The following is a 17,264-nucleotide window of genomic DNA, read 5'->3' on the forward strand; positions in this document are numbered from 1 at the left end:
AAGCTGCTATGGTTTCAGTGCTCTGGGGCACACTCTGCTGCAAACAGAGCTTTTCAGCTGGCTTTGACACTGGCTGATGAACTTTGTTTATGTTAATAAAGTCATCCGGAGGGCTCTGTATTTGGGTATTTTGGCTTGAATTTACACCAGGCTGGTGGTGAAAGTTATTCCCCCTTGACAGCTGCCATCTGGCTTGGGTGAAATGAATTCAGGGGTCTCAGCTTCTTCCTAGAGGATAGATACCCACAAAACCCTAATGGCAGTCTCATAAGAGAGGCTGAGATAGGGTGACCATTCATCCGGTTTTATAGAGGACAGACTGGTTTTCTGCTACTCTGACATAAAGGTGTCTGGTTTTGTATCAATAGGACATAGGACAGACTGGTGGAAGTTTGTGGAAGAAAATAGAGGACATAAAGGCATCCAGTTTTGTATCAGCAGGACAGAGGACAGAGTAGAAGAAAAATGGGCTGTCCTCTATAAAACTGGATGAATGTCCACCCTAGGCTGAGATCTCAGTGGGGCATGGACCATGAACTCCCAGTTATCCCCCCAGGAAATCTTTCGAAGTCCCAGTTTCCCACCAGCTTGCCTTCCCCAAAGATGGAGCTGAGTGATGATGAGGGACAGCGGGATGGATCTTGCTCTTGCTGTGTTCAACCTGTTGATGAACTGAAGAAGTCAGGCTCTGAGGCTGGTGATTGGTGCCTCTCCTCGGCACCAAACTCACATGAACACTGCAAATAGGAGACACTCAGACTCCTCTTGTTCAGGGTATGAGACCTCAGAAATGCTCACTGCCCTGAGCTCCACTACATGGTCCTTATTATTGGGGGTCGGCTTGCTAAAGAGCTGCCCAGTGTGGTAGTTTGGCTTTGTGCTGCTACCTGGACACAAAATCCTTGCCTGACAACGTTCCTTCTGGACCTCCTGGCAGTGGTAAGACTCGACAGTTCCAGTGCAGTTAAGCTGTCATCTTTAAAGACAACTGTTCCCAAATCTATACAAAGCAAGCAGAGGCTTCTCTACCAGGAAAATCCTGACTGGTTTCGAATGGGACATGTGGGGCCAAGATTCTGGAAAGCAAGGTTGTAGAGTGGGAGGAGCTTCAAGAGCAGAGTGAGCTGCATGCTAAATTCCCATCCAAAGTCTAAGGCACAGCACCAAAACCCCCCTGGTTCATGTCAAGAGTGCTTTATTTACAGACTGGAAATCTCTGGTCAGCCTCTGCTGTGTGGGCAGAGGGTGGTACTACATACTGTACTGCCAAATTCTATGGCACCATCTGAAGATGGTCTTGCCTTCATCTCACTAGCTGAATGTATCAGCTTTTATGAACTGAGCTGAAATGTTGATCCTGTTTCCTGAACTTGGCTCCCTCTCTTGTGTTCCCTGAAGTACTCTTCAATTGCAGTTTATTCTCTTTCTTACACTACATCAACCACCCAATCTCTGTAAGTTTGACCTTATTCCAGGACTTCTGCTGCCCAGAGCTCTCTATAAAGCAAAGGAGATCTCATCTTAGGCATTAGTCACTTCCTGGTCTGATCACAGGGAGAGCATCAAGTAGCCTGGCAGTGTAGACACAGTCTTGTTGATGAGTTTTCATCCCCCGCAACTCCGTCATTAGCACATCATGCCCTCTCCGTGGGTGACTCCTCCGTATGCCAAGGGGTTAGATTCAAGATGCTGTTATTAATATTTAAAGCATTGCCTGCCTCTTCTGTCACACTCTTGAGACACGGTTGGCATTAATATCCCTTCTAATAAATGCACAGACACTTTCTCCTTTGCCTGGCGCTACATCACTCAGGGGCTCCAGCATCAGTGGTTTGGTGGAGCTCCATTCCCTGAGGCGATGCTCTCAGCTTAAAACCAGTGTAGTGCAGGGAGGATGTGGAGAGACATTACTGGTGGTGCACCACATCAAGAGTGTGAGCATCTTTTTGCTGATAGCATCTAGGATGCTCATATTGGCTTTCCTTGTGTTATGCAGCACCTCAGGGAGCAGAAAATTAATGGGGAGACTTTTGGCCAAGGGAAAGCAAAAGGGCCTTAGGAGTCACATTTAGGACTCTCATGGATTTCTTTTCATTGGCAGCCTAGAGGAAGGTGAAATTAATCACCAGATTCAGATTCACCAACAATGATAAGACTGGCTGTAGCAAACAAATGGGAGGGGAGAAGCTGACAGAAAAGGCAATACAGATGGAAAGACCTGAGCTGTGAGCTGCCAGGGGTTCCAAAAGGGTAAGGTGAAGAAGTCATTGGCTTAGGCAGAGGAAGAATCTGCACAGACACAAAAAGAGACAGGGTCTTGATAGGCTCTCAGTAGATGTGTCTAGGGGATGCTGTGAGTACCTGCAGGGAGGCCCCAGGTTTAGAGGAATCAGTACTAGTTTAACAATGGGCTTATCAGCACCATGTTTTATTAATAACTGGCCATGGGAAAAAGAAGGAGGTTTCTAGTCAGCAGAGTGCCTCCTAATAAAAAAGAAGGAGCTTGACCAGTTGATGAAAGGCATTATAGGACATGGTTGTCTGGAGTAGTAAGGAGCAGACTCTATGACACAGGAGGTCCGCTCCAGTCAGATATTTCTATGTGGCATTAAAGACAGGGAGGAAATAATATTCTTGCCTGTTTGCCCTGGCCCTTCCTGATCATACAACCCAGCTCCTTAATGCCATGTGGGGGAATGATTCTCAGAAAGCTAAAGGCACACCCTGAGTGTCTATGGCCTATAACCAATAGTATTGTTTGTCCATGAACTACGGCAACGACACGTGCTGAAACAGATGTTTTACATCAACGTGAAAGTCTAAGCTATTTTAAAGCCCTCTGCTGATCCCTCAGAGGTGGGAATCCAAAATGGCAACCATGGTACATCCCTGATGCCCTCCATATTCCCTAAGTGTTTTTCTGGGATATGCGTGAAGGCTTAGCTTTGGGCTTTGTGAGCCCCTCCCCTTTGCCTCTGTGACCTGCCACCTAAACTTACACGGGTGAGGGGAGCAGTGGATGCGGCCCTGGGGGACATCCAATGGGGGCCTACCTTGCCAATGACATCATTGCGGCTCAGCTTGTCCTTGTCCATGACAGTGATGACAATGGTTGTCTCTCGCAGCCTTTCAGTGGGGATGTCAAAGATGAAGGACTCATTGAAGACGGGGTTCAGGCACCGCTTCATTACCACAGTCTTCTTCTTTTCCACCCTTTTGTCCTTGTGCATCAGCCACACCTTCACGTAAGGGTCTGGGGTGGAGGTGAAAGGGCACAATGCTATTAGGTCACGGCAGTACTCTGAGTGCTATGGCCTCTAAATTAAGCCACTCCTCAGGTTTCCTGCCTATTGCCCTGCAGGGCCCTGAGTAGGGGAGGAAATCTTGCTCCTGACTTGTGCCTTTTCCTGCCTGTGCAGAAGCAAGTGGACTCTGGGACAGCACCTATTCATGAGGGATATGCAAGGAGTTTGGGGAGATATTCATGGTAGGTCTGCACTGTAGTGGCAGACAGCTCAAGAGTCTCAACACTGAGGCAACAAGCCTCACCTACCCACCCACCCACTCCCCTACAAGCACTGAGGAGGGTCTGGGAGCACCTTAAGCCACAACTCTTGAGTACTTGGAAATCCACGTCTTGAGTGTGATGCCAGAGGGCACTGGCCAGGGCATTGTTACTACCTCATTTCTGGGTAGACAAGAGCAGAGCAGGAGCCGGTGTTACTTAGTTGGCTACAAGACTGAGCTGCCTGCCATCATGGGGTAGGCATATCCTCACTGCACTGGTATGGCAGAGGGGGACTCCTGGGTTCCACCCCATGTGAACAAAAAGGGACTCAGGGATAAGCCTTCCCTAGGGAAAGCAAAGAAAGACTCTCTCCCTGATGAGGGACAGAGAGATTCTGAGACAACTACCTCCCTGAAGAGAGGAAAGGTGCCGCTGGGAGGTACAATAAACTGCACTCAGCTCCTGCCCCTCAGTGGCCTGAGTGAATGCCCCCTCCAACAAGTGAACCTCAGCTGTGCAGAGACAGAGAGCCTGGGGTACAGTACCTGAGGTGCCTCCAATGTCCATGGCTTTAAGATTCCGTGCTTTGATGATATTCACGACAATGGAATTAGCAGAAGGGTTGTAACAAAGGGACAGAAGGAGTTCTCCTCGGCTTCCCTGCAGAGAAGAAAGGTTGTTATAAACTGATAGAGCTCAAAGAGAACAGCTCTCCAGGATACTAGATAGCTCTACTCAACACCAGTGCATGTGGGAGGCCTTATCCATAAAGAAACCACTTCCAAACGTTGCTATGGCTGTAACATGTTTTGCTTCTATGTCAAACAAGCTTCTAAACCATGACAGGTAAGAATCTGATGATCTGCTGCTGATGGGAAGGATCTATGATATTTTCTCAACCAGCACCATTACTTGAAACAGATCCTTGTCTATATCAATCGAGGAAAGGATCCACAGCTGGCAAGAAGGGAACAGAAATAGGTTCACAGACCTCTGGCATAACAGAGGCCGAAGGCCTGGGTCTGATCCCAGCCCACAGCAGTGGGCCTGGGATAATGCCCAACTCCCTTGCGGTGTTCCCTGTGACGTCTTACTCAGCAGCTCACAAACCTCCCTCAAGAGCACTAGTTGGAGGCTGCTGTTGTTATAAAGACTGGCTCCTAGTCACATGGACTAAGCCTATGTGTTGCAATCCCTTCCCTCAATACAAAGCAAGGGCCTTACACTCCCGTCACTGCAGGGTTTCAGATCCTTCCAGAATGTCTGCATCTGGGTCAGGTCTATTTTGTTGAGAGGAATAGACACTTCCCCAATGGGGTCGTTACGACTGAAGCGATCATAGTCCAGCACCTGGAGATACAGCACCCGCTGCACCACCTTTTCGTATGGAAAGCCTACCAGAGAAATCAAAGGGAGAGGTGAAGATCCTAGCAGTACAGGACAGGTCTATCAGAGAACATTTACCCGCCTAGATATAGACATGGCTGTAGATCCCAATAGAAACCATGCTAAGGAAACCGGTGCTGCCAAGTGTCTGTGCTGCCAGCACCTATTCTGGTGTCCTGCAGTTCAAGCTATGTAAGCAGAGCAAGACAAGCTCCTGGAGAATTTTCGGGCCTCCAGTAGTACTGTATTTTCTTGCATACAACAACTAAAATAACCATAATCAACTTTCTTCTTTCAGGACCCCAGCCAACAGCTACGGTCAGGAAGAAATCAGGCCTTTTACAAATACTGAGCAATTGAGTGGGTGCATGGTGACAATTTGTGAGGGCAGTTTTCTGTGAATCATCAGAAATTAACCATTGTCCAGAGGGATGGATCCTGGACTAAGCAGTGTGACCTACATGGCAGGCGGTTGGATAGCACAGGTGATGGTGTGATATGTTTGGACAGGTAGTGGGATACTACAGCAGCCAGCCCAGCTCTCTGAAAAGGTAATGAAGAACCATAGTGTGAATAAGCATGGTTCTTCTTTGCCTTTTCAGAGCTGGGCTGGCTGCTGTAGTATCCCAGAATATCTAACTGGAGGGACCACTATGGCAGGAGGTGGGATGCTGGGCTAGATAAAGCAGGAGCATGCATGAGAGAGTTGACTGAGCGTTGCTGTGATCCACTGAGAAGAGAAGGTCAGAATAGCAGGACTGGCACGTGGTTAGATGCTGGACTGGAGGGCTCACTGCTCTGCTCCAGTCTAGAAAGCCCTGAACCCCATGAGGTGGGGAGGGGGTTGGCCTCACTTTCTATCTGTCTATGTATGGCCCCTACCTCACAACCTAATTTGTGCACCTCACACTGCCCAGCAGCCTTGTCCTCCTTAAAAAGTGGGACAGTGGCAGCCAAACTTCTTTGGGTCAGGCATGCTCCAAGTGAAGCCTGCCACCTCCCCCAGGTGTTGCTCTGATCCCTGCCCCCCAGAGGTGCACCTGACAGATTTTGTGCCATGGGGTGCAGAAAGACATGGGGTGGGTCAAGCCTCTGGCTGTATGGAGCAGAGCAGGGGTAGGATGCTGCTGCAAGACAGGTATCACTGTCAATCAAGAGCTAGGTTAACTCTTCCTTACTGCCACAACTGCTGCAGTTTTAGATGGTGAGCAATGATCTAAAGCCCTGAATTTGGCAGCAGCTGCAGGACTAGGAAAAGGTTAACCTGGTTCTTGGCAGTGACGTCAGACACCTTCTTTGGCAGCACCATCCGGCTCCCACTCTGCTTCATGTGGCCCAGAGACTCAAGTCCCCCTACCTCTATTTCCAGCACCTCCCTTTATTGTGGGAAGCATGCCACTTGCCAGACTTGGCCATTTTCAAGGGGCCTAGGCCAATCTTCAGAAGTGCAGAAGGCCCCAAAGCTTTTTTCTGAGTGACCATAGCGTGAACCTTTACAGATGTGGCAACAAGCTTGGTCAGCAAAGTAAAGGAAGCAATTGACATATCTAACTAAACTAGTAATGAGGTACATTAAACAATGCACGAGGCCTGAAAGGAGAAAGGAAGATTATTAAATAATCAACAGTAGTGACTGATGTAACCAAATACACTAGATGCTATTTTGCTATAACAAATATATTTTGTTAATATGCTTAGATAAGTTGTAAAAACAAACAGGCCTTGTCAAAGAAGACTATAAGCTAAGGTGAAGAAGAAACAGGACAGTGTTGAACAGCATTTCATGATGGTGAAGGAAGGAGATAAGAAATGCTTCCTTTTACTTTCCTAAGGATAGCAATCCCACCCTTTCAAGTTCACAAGAGATCTAGTTCAGTCCAATCCCCAAAGTTTCAGTGAAACACAGTTAAATAAAACCAACCAGAGAATATGTATTAGAATATTTAGAATAAGCCATCTATAAATATGGGGTATAGGGTGGAGGGAAATTTAGAGTACTCAGCAAATTCAAGACCTGCTACCAATCTGTGTGTCACCCTCCTCTCCACTCTTGAGCCTCCACAACCAGTATAGATATGTGTTATCTATGTTGTGCTGTCACGGGTAGCCAGATAGACTTTGGGATATCTGTTTTTATATTTTAAAGTGCGATAAAATAAAAGGTCAGGCTGTAGACCTGTTTCTGCCTCTTTTATCTGTAGCCAACCTTCAAGATTACCTGTAATCTGGGTAACATTGTGGGTTGGCCACTCTGGAGTAGGAAGTGTTAGCTTTTCTTTAAAGACTGTAAATGGAGGTGTGCAGTGACTGAAATGCCCTGCCCATGTTCATAGAGGGAGTCTGGCAGAGCTGGGAATTAAACCCAGGTCCCCTGAGTGCCAGCCCAGTGCCCTGGCTGCCAAACCTCCCACCTACCTTCAAAGAGGAAGGTCTCGTTCCAGTGTGGGTTCAGGTTCTTCCGCTTCACCTTGGTCTCTAGCTTGTGCTTTTTGTCAGGGAGCAGGTAGATCTTGACAAAAGGGTCACTCGTGCCACTGAAGTCCTTGGCCGGCAGCTCCTGAGCCTTCATGATCTTGACAGTGAGGGTGGATTCCTGGAAGTTGTAGCCGACACTGAACTGGATACGGCCCAGGTTCTCCCTGCTGGCACCTTCATGTCCTTCGTCGTCCTCAGAGCCTGGGGACAGCTGTCAGGGAGGGAGATCAGAGATTTCAGCATGGGCCCCCCACCCTCTCTGGGGATGTATGAGTGAGGGATCTGGACTGACCCAGAGATAATAAATCCACCTGTCACACCACCTACCTCTCTGGCAGGCAGGTAGGCAGGCCAGGATTGGGGAAGAACCAGGGCTGAAGATAGTGGCTGTGAGTGGCGTGCAGGCAGGGGGGTGCTTGGGGAAGGTGCTGCAGTAACTGTTGCTGACAGTGGGGCTCGAACAGGAGACTGTCAGTTCTAAAAGTATAAGCTGCTAGGGGCTGACTGAAGCTCTCCAGCTAGCAGCACTGGTACAACTACAGCCTCTACGGTGCAGCTTCTGGTGAAGAACAGGCAGTGCACACTGCACGGCCACTTCCAGCTCTTGCAGGGGTGGGGAGGGCAGGATCTGCCTGCTATGGGGTTGTGGAGAAGGCAACCAGGCAGTGGGGCTGAAAGCTAACACAGACCCAACCAAGTCCCTCTGCTGCCTGTTAGCTTGGTGTGAGGCTGACTTGCTATTAAGCACTTCCCCACTTCTCATTACCAGCCCCTGGTTCATCCTCTTTCTGGGCTCTCTGCCCTTCCTTGCCCCCTATGTCAAACCCTTTTTCTTGAGCATGAACACCTGAAAACTGGGGCTGGCCACTGAGTCTCACTCCCTCCCAAATCAGCATCTTTCTTTGTGTACCATTTTTGCCCCTTGGGATTATTTTCACTGTGGCGGTACCCCCAATCTCTTGTTCCATTGGTGGAGGTCTTGTGCTGCCAGAAAGTGCCTCACCTAAACACACTTGTCTCATACTCAGGGGTGTTGCTTCCTCTAAGACCTCCGCCCATCACCTGCTGCTACCCTATCTCCCCTCTGCTACTCACAAATGGATGGTCAATCACCCTGTGCCCTGTCAGTTCTTTAAGGCTCTGAATTTAGTGCTTATGATTTCTTCCAGTTCTCTCCAGCTGCCATGCTTCTCTTTTTATTTTCCCTGACTACTGCTAATAATAAAGTAGCAATTAATAATGAATAACACAGTTGCACTGAAGCGTTCCTATTGCCATGAGCAAAGAAATTATCACCCAGCTAGTCTTACATATGATGGAGTACTTCTCTTTCTTTCTCTACGGCTATATTCCAAGGAAAATATAGTTCTCTTCAGCCTAAGTTTGAAAATATACTTTAGTGATTGCTGGAAAAAAAACAAATAAAATAAAATAAAATATTTACCTTTAAATATTTTCCAAACAGCTGAAAGGTTGAAATTCAAAACTGCTGGAAAAATACCCTTAAGTCTGATCCATCCCTTCACACCAGATTCTGGGCCATGAAAACCAGGTGTTCTGTTTTGAGGACTTGTGCAAGCAATAAACAGATAATGAACATCACATGTCCTGCATATGCCAGGTTTGCTTTGGATTATGGGTCCCTGTGTATAAGTAACTCTCCTCAAGTCCTTGTCCTTGCTATGCAGTTGCTGCATGCATGTTAATTCCCACTCTGGACATGAGAATAGGCAGAGCTGGGGGTCCTCCTCTCTCCTCATCAGTGCAACTGAACTGGTGTGTACTGTTGTAATTTGCTTGGTCTTTGGTGAGTTACCACCCTGCAGAGCAAGGGGAGAAACTGTGACACAGAGTCACAGTCTGTGATTTATGATGGCCCTTAAGGGTACTCCAGAGTTGGCACAGCTCATATACCAACCCCTTTCCTCAGGGCTGATCTCACTGGTACAGTTAGCTCTGTAGATCATGCAGAAGCCAAGTCAATGGGCATGGCAACCATTTTTAGCCTCAACAGGAGAAGTCCTGCAGCCCTATTGTGTAGTAAAACTTCTGGGGACTGTATGATGACTGTTACAGGCATTAGGCCAGATGGCAGGTGAGAGCTAAGTCGTGTGAGTCTCCTCAGTAAGAAATGCAGGGACTAGGATAACAGCTTCAGGTTATTCATGCTGAGTTTTGATAAAGCTGGGAGAAACAGTAGTGAGTGGGTCCTTGAGTGGAAGAAGAGACACAGCTTCTTGGACCCAGAGAAGGCTGGAGTGATGGACTGGGGGTTTCCAAGCATGGAAACTGCTGCTGCGGGTTGTTCCTACTGTGCTCAGGGAATGAAAACTTTGGGTTCCTTCTTTGCAAATGAACAAGATTGCACTAAAAATATGCTGTCTATGTCACCAATAACTCATCCTAATGAAACAACCCTGCAAGACCCCCAATTTTGGCTAATTGCTCAAGGCAAAGGGGCAACAATAGATTTAAAAGGGTGTACACCCTCAAAATTACCATTTTTAAAATCTTGTTTTTCCACGCTTTGTCCCTTTTCTTTCACTTGTCCCCTTCTTTTTGTCCTTTTTGCTTTTGCAAAAAAGAATCAATAAAATAAACAGTATTCTGATTTTTAAAAACTTTTTTCTGCTTAATCTTTTCCTGTTCCCTCTCTGTGACTTTTCAAAACTGCTTACACTTTAGAAATGTTACGTGATTGAATTTATCAGAACTTGTTTTTCTGTTTTACTGCCTCCTAGCTTGTCAAAGGTGGAAGAAGTTTAGTAAGTTGCAGAGTAGGAAAAGGAAATGAAGAAAGAGTCCAAAATGTCAATTGTAAATATCATTTTGTTTTTGAAAAGCTGAAGAGTAATGGAAATTTACATTCAAAATGTAACAACATATGTTCATTTTGTTTGGAACATGCTTATAAAAATTCTGTGAAAATGACATTTTCCTATGGAAAAAAATCCACTTTTAATGACATGTTATTAGGAGGAAAACATTTTGGTTGAAAACTCTGACCAGCTCTGCCTAGTGGGTTTCAGAAACCCTTTGCCTTGGTACCTCTCATATCAATTAGACGGCCTGCGCCAGGGCTGGTTCCACTGTGGACACCCTCTTCTGTGCTGACACTTCCTCATGCATAGCTCTTTCTTGAGCTGCAAGAGAGAGGCTTAAAATACTAATGTCAAGTGCCTCTCATACCTTATTAGACCCCTTGCTGAAGCCAGTACATAATAGAGCAAAGCTGGAATTTCTAGCCCGTGCTTTTTGCCTATTCCCGGGCTAAAGAACTGAGCTGTCCTAACCACACCAGTAGGAGAGCCTGCTTAAGCACAGTCGTTTCAATGAGCCTGTTTTGCAGAACTGTTGTAGTTCTCATATCCTCACTAGTACTGTTTCAGGGCATTCCAGCTGCACTGAGCTCTAAGAGCTCACACCGGTCCAGTCTTGTTCTGTTCAACAGAAGTTGAATGGTCAGTGGTGCTATGCAAGAGAGTCCTGAGGGGACTCTGAATTATTTGTATTTTTTGTCAGCAACCTCTATTCCTGCTACCATTCTCACAGCCCAGATTGGGACACTGTTTCAGCTGGCTCACCCTACCAGGACTTGGCAGAAATGTGTCCTGTTTAGGGCCCTTCTGCACATGGACAGGAGGTGTTTCATAGGCATGTCAGGGGCCTATACTGTGTTCTGAACACTGAAAGGCCTGAGGGGATACCATCAGCTCAAACACTTTCTCATAGAAGGTGAGAAATCCCTCCCCATTTCTAAACTTTCAGAAGTCCCAAATTCCTTGTCCAAACATCCCACAGATGTCTGTGGTGGTATCCCAGCCACAGCCTGAAACCAAGCAGGGAAACTTCCAGTCTGAGATGTTTAAGGAAGCATTCTTAATGGTACAGAACTCACAGCTGGAAGAGACCCACTAAGTCATCTCCTCTGTGCACCTTGGTGGAACAAGATGCTTTTCTTCATGACTTCTCATGGTGCTAGATTTTGAAGGACCCAAGTGATGGAACATACACAGATTCTTCTGGGGCCTGACCAGCCTCAGCTGTACAATTACAGAAGCAAGATGGAAGTTATCAGTGGGAATGAGACAGGAAGTTTGTATAGGATGAACCACTTTGCCCTGCTTAGGCTTCTCCAACTTCTATCCTGACTGAACTAGGCAACCTTTGTGGGTGATACTGACCTTGCCCTGTATTTGCACTTCATTAATAAGAAGAGTTCCTTCTCTTCTCTCTATTTGCTGAAGCTTGAGTCACTTGAATGGCACAGATGGCTTCTCCTCAGCTGTGTGACTTGCAGGAGGGTTGCCTTCGGCTCCTGAGGCAAGAGGGATGCATATCAAATGGAAAATGGCCTACACCCAGCTCCCTCCTGGGCAGTGATGCTGCTCATTGTAGTCACCCCATGGGAACAGATGCAGCCTTGAGAAAGCAGATCAACTGCTGGCCACCAGCAGAGCTGGAGACCTGGACTGAGAAGCTCTTGAGTGATGAGAAGGGTGTGTGGCTGAGAAGATGGGCATGCTCTCTGTGCTGTGTTGTTTTCCTAAGTGGCCGAAGGAGAAACTCCTTCCCATCCTTCTGTCACTGAAGGGAATGAGGAGTGAGTTCCCACATGGAGCAGGTACAGCAAGGGCATCCCTCATGTCCCCCACCTCAGGAGGGCTGCAGCTGGAAGCGGGCAATACAGGATCTTTAGATCCAGTGCAACAGGACATTTTCTCAGATTGCTTCACTGCATTGTCTGGAGTGTGGGGAGCAGCAGGTGAGAAGAGCACCAGGAGGACCAGGATCTTTGGGGGGCATGTGTCTCTCAGTGGGTGCATGCCTGGCTCCAGCATAGGGGATCTGGCTGCACAAAAACCACGATGACCTCATGTTTCAATGGGCTGCTGCTTAGCAGAGAGGGGTGTCCCATCCTGTGGTCATCCACAGAGACTGGGCTCCGGGGTCTTGGTGGGAAGTGTGCCTGGCTGTAAGATTATTCACAGCAGCTCTGGTGTCTCAGTGGGTGTGTGCATGACTTTAGCCTGTCCATGGCTAGTCATGGAAATGGGATCCCAGGTTTCAAAGAACAAAACCCTCACCTCAAAGGAGCTTCTGGGATGCAAAGGACCAGCTCTCCTCTCCTGGAGATCCATGTGGCTGGATGGAAGCAGAGATGGAAGCACACATGGAAATGGTAACCTTCACTGCTTCAAGGCTTCTCCAGGGACAGGATCTGCCCAACATGGAATGGTTTTGGCTACAGGATCAGAGAAACATCTGTCCCCTGCCATAGGGCCACCAGTAATGATTGAGAGGGATTAAGTCTTGAAAGACAATCCCCTTTCCTCCCTGCAAGGACCTTACTGATCTCCTCATATCCTTGCCAGCATGTAGCCTCTCTTACTCTGAGCCTTTCTGGCAGCTTCCTCTCCATACCTGACTGAACTGCCTTGGCACAACACTGAGGAACTGAAGTGTTTGTACTTCCCGCCATGTTGAGACAAATAAATAATATCTTTTGGATTCTCTGTCTATGGCTTTGTTGTTGTCCAGCCAGCTGTCAGAGGGCATCAGCTTCTTCCTCTGTCACTGGTATCTCCTCAGACGACTCTTGGCTCCACTCCACGTGCTCACTTCACTCAGGTCAGGAGCTCCAATTAACCAAATCTGTCCTGACAGCCTGTCTGTCACAATGCGGAACAGTTTCCCCAGAACTGATCTGGCTACCCAGACTGCCTCTCATCCTCAGAGACAGACAGGCTGAGACAGTTGCAGATATCTCGGACTCTATGACCAAACACTTCTAGGCAGAGGATAGGGACTATGATATGCAGAGCTGCTAATAAGGAGGGGGTACTTGGACACAGTGCATTAGACAGATGAAAACTGAGTAGGGAGAGCAAGAAATAAGATGCTCAGGCAGCGAAGCATAGGTCACTCTCTAAAGGAGACAGGAGACAAGATACTGAAAGGCCTGAAAATGAAAGTGGGGCAAGATTTCCCATATTTTCACGTCAAGATTCATAAGAGATGATTATGGACAGTAGTTAGAGGAAGGAAGAGAAGATTAAGAGAGGCATTTGCTGGAGGTAAAAGATGCTGGGTGGTGTTTCCTGGGGTCAGGAGACTATTCACAATGGTTTGCTGTGATGGGTAACAAGGGGTGATCAATGGTGTTTGTGCAGCAGTCAGGTAAGGGATGGGTGCTTGTCGATGCAGGAGGAAGTTCTGGTGTGTGTTGTGTGAAGGCGGCCAGCGATTCCAGGAGGTGAAGGCAGGAGGTGATTAGGGCAGTTCTCACATCTAATACTTGTTGAGTGAAGACGGCATCATAAGGAATCTGCCTTTGTCTATCTCCACATCCTTCAGTTATGAATCTCCTCATGCCCTGCAGCTGCTTTGAGGCAGTATCCAATTTGTGCCTCTGTAAATCCATGTCCAGCAATCCAGCTAACTTAGCTTGGGCTTCATGGTCCTATTTGATCATGTTATCCGAGGTTGGCATGCTGCGTATCTTCTTGGACAGGCCTCCATTAGCCATGGATCCCAGCTCTGTCACTTCTGCATCCCAGTGGTGCTCACAAGATGTCATAGGCAAATGTCAGTCGCTGTTCATTGGCAGAGACCCCTTTGGAAAATGGCATTCATTCCTGCAGGGTCTTGAAGCAATTCCTCTTTTTTAAGGCATGGTCACCACAATGCTACAGCCCAGCACCTCATCTTGTGGTAGGTGTGGAGATGGCTCTGAAGCCTCAGGTGCCATTTCAACTGCCTCTCCCCTCCACCCTCAAAATCCCCCAAGCATGCCCTGAGACATGCATTCAGAAGTAGAACAGGGCAATATTTTCCAATGGACGATGTTAATTTAGTAAAATCAGAATTTTTTTTGCAGGATTATACTGATTTCCTTGAAATTTGCTATGGGCATGAAGCATTTTGTTACCTCTGGTCATTCTGTGGGCAATTCATTCATCCCACCAGGGTCACTTTGAAGACACTGTGAAAGCCCACTCATTCAGCTTCTACCACCCTCCCTGAAAGCTGGTTGCTCGAGGGAAAGCAGCATCCATTTGGGGGTGTCAGCCATAGCTACTCTGATCCTTCCAGGGGGCTTGTGTGAGTCACCCCTTCCTGCATCCTGTCATTTGAAGAGATTACGCTAGAAGCATGAAAATAGATCTATTTACATCAAATGAATATAGAAATTAAGTCAAGGCTCTGCCCAAACTGAGCAGCCCATTGGGGTAGCATAGGTGAGACAAGCCAGTTGCTTTAGTCAGCAGTACTCAAGGGAATGATGTGGTGGAGTCGCATCCAGCTGCTCTTGACTCCCTGGCCCAGTGACCAGGCACCCCCTGTCAGCTGGGCTCACTGGGAATGATCGTCATAACTGCTACCTCTGGAGTTAGGACAAGACATCATAACTGCTCTGCCCTCTTTCCCAGCAGGAGCTAGACATGGTGATAATATCAAATTCACTCTAAATAAATCTAATCCAATAAAAGATTCTAAAAATAGAAGTAGATCTTTATCTGTCTCTATACACCCACGCCCAGCACCAGGGATGAGGGGAGAGTCCAAGCAGCCTGGGCTGTGAGATAAAAGAACGGACCCCGTGTCTGTTACTCAGACAGATCCTCAGGCTTGCAAGGCAGTGCCTGTGAGCACCAGGTGAGAGCCTGGCCCCTCTTCTCTCTCCTGGGTCTCTGGGACAAAGGAAAGAGCTCGGTGGCAGAGCAGTATTGCTTCCCAGACCTTCTACTCTTCTGTGGCTTTGCAGTCAGGATATTTAGCTTAGTGAAGTGTCCTGGGGAGGGCACGGCTCATACAAGATGCTACATGACTCCATGCTGGACTGCAGTGTCTGCTCCAGTGCCCTGGCCATGGTCATGGTGGGGCTGTTGCACTCAGCCTCCTGCCTCTGGCTCTTACAACAGAGTGGATACAGGACCATCCAAGCAGACCTGGTAACTGCAGTTTATGCTGGGAGAGGAGTGGGGAGGGACAGATGGGGCAATGGGGAGGTCTCATCAAGTGAACTGGAGAACAGGAACAGTCACCTCATGGTGAAGTAGGGCAGTTTTGCAAGGGCCAGAGTAAGACCCGCTTTGCTCAGGTCAGCCACACTAGGTTGGACAAAGCCCTGGATTGTATACTGAAGGGTATGGCTCCATGTGGGCCAGAAGCCAAGTTCATCCCAGCTAGAACAGCATTAGTGTTGTTTCTCATTTCTCCAGCATTGCCTCTGGTACTCTGAGCTTCTCCATGGCAGTGCCCAGCATGGACTCTAGGGCTGTAAACGTCCTCACTGTCATATGCGAGTCACATGAGCTTCCCTAGCATAGTGTCTTCTTCAACAGTGGTTTCAGCCAGAGCTCTTGCTAAGTCTGCCATGGTGCTTGCTTATGGATCTGGAAGGCCAGGTGCTGGTGTTAAGGTAAGGCCTACGGTCTGGTTCACAACCAGGCCTGGACCTGGCTGTCGAAAGCCAAGCCCTTGATTTGTTATGGCTCAAGCATGGCTACATCCTGTTGACGGAGCAGTAACAGAAGCACAAGCCTTTGGATCCAGACTGTCTTCAGCTCAGCTCCTCTGTATGTGTGCAGTCACTGCAGCCGGGAAAGGAAGGGCCTCTCACTGCTGAGTATTGCAACATATTAAGGGGGGTGCACCTGACTCCTCACCTCCTATTACCCCATTCAGACAATGGGAGTGACTAGAAGATGCAGTGATTCCTGGGCAGAGCAGTGTGAAGGGGCTGGCTGACTGTCCCTGAGGGCTGGGGTCTCCAGGATGCATGTCTCTTGTTTGCAGGACATTTTGCTTCTCTTTGTAGCTCATCCCCAATCTCTTTGTACTCCTGAGTACAGGAAGAGGATACCTGGGCCTTCATCCTCAAATGCACTTTGGGGCCAAATGCATGTTCATTTCAACGGAAAGTCAGCATGTCAAATGACTATTTGACCAAACCCTCTGGAAACACTGGGCCTTGGTCTCTGGCTCAGATCCTCCCTGCTGTGCCACTTGGGGGAGCACATGATGCCACGTTCTCCAACAGCAAATGCCTCTTGCAATAATGCTCAGTTATGAAACTGGGACTTTCCCTGAGGACAAGGCAGCCCACGTGCAGCAGGGCATTTTGTTCCCCCTCAGTTCCACAAAACCTCACAAAGCGCCTTTTACTTTTTCCGCCCTGGGAAAATTCACCTTTCCAGTCAGAGTTCTGAACGGCTCACAGCTGCCTTTGAAATGTTTTTTTACAGCCAAAAACACGTCAGGATTTTTTTCTGCTGCAACAAGCCCGTTTTTGAAGTTGTGTTCCCAGCGTTCTGGCTGTCCCTTGAGGCCCTGTCTGAGTGCTGAAATTAGAAGAAGGTTTCTAATCATCGGAGCATGGAGGTTTTGGAGCTGCCTCCCAACAGGAGGAGCAGAGGAACAAGCCTAATTAATTTTAAGATGGAGCTTGATCACTTACTAGGATCCCCAGGGTGGGATTTGAAGATGGGTAGAGATCGCTGTGGTATTATCAGAGAGAAAAAGCACTACCAGGAATTGTGTCATTAGGAGAAACTCTAACTTCCCAGATACAGATCAGAGAAAATATGATCCTCATAATAGGATCACCCAGAGCTTCCTGGATGTGATATAGCTAACTGTTGTCTTCCCCATGTAATCGCTGAGCCAACAGAAGCTGGCTAGACAGAGCCTAGTGAGGACTTCGTAAGAGCTGGTCACAGAAAATAATTGCAGGTCAAGTGATCATGAGTTGATTCAGCTTAAATTAAAAAGAAGGGTAAACAAAATTCAGCCCATAGAAAAGGCTTTTGATTCCACAAGGGCACACTGAGAAATTAAGGGAACTAGTTAGCAAGATTGACAAGACTGAAGAGCTCCCAGACGCAGATAT

General features: G+C 47.8%; 1 protein-coding gene across 7 annotated transcripts in view; it reads right to left on the bottom strand.

The window, feature by feature from the left end:
• The window catches only part of SYT7 (synaptotagmin 7), a 163,549-nt gene that overhangs the window by 16,470 nt on the left and 129,815 nt on the right, over positions 1 to 17,264 (bottom strand). For all 7 annotated transcript variants that reach the window (XM_019504810.1, XM_019504819.1, XM_019504828.1 and 4 more), the window contains 4 exons: positions 7,310 to 7,580; positions 4,733 to 4,902; positions 4,054 to 4,168; positions 3,054 to 3,253 (listed from right to left, as the gene is read on the bottom strand). In XM_019504810.1, coding sequence (XP_019360355.1) covers positions 3,054 to 3,253; positions 4,054 to 4,168; positions 4,733 to 4,902; positions 7,310 to 7,580 — 756 coding nt within the window. The remainder of the gene's footprint in view (positions 1 to 3,053; positions 3,254 to 4,053; positions 4,169 to 4,732; positions 4,903 to 7,309; positions 7,581 to 17,264) is intronic.

Source organism: Gavialis gangeticus, unplaced genomic scaffold, assembly GCF_001723915.1.
Source record: "Gavialis gangeticus isolate Ggan-Ray unplaced genomic scaffold, GavGan_comp1, whole genome shotgun sequence".
Classification (NCBI taxonomy): domain Eukaryota; kingdom Metazoa; phylum Chordata; order Crocodylia; family Gavialidae; genus Gavialis; species Gavialis gangeticus.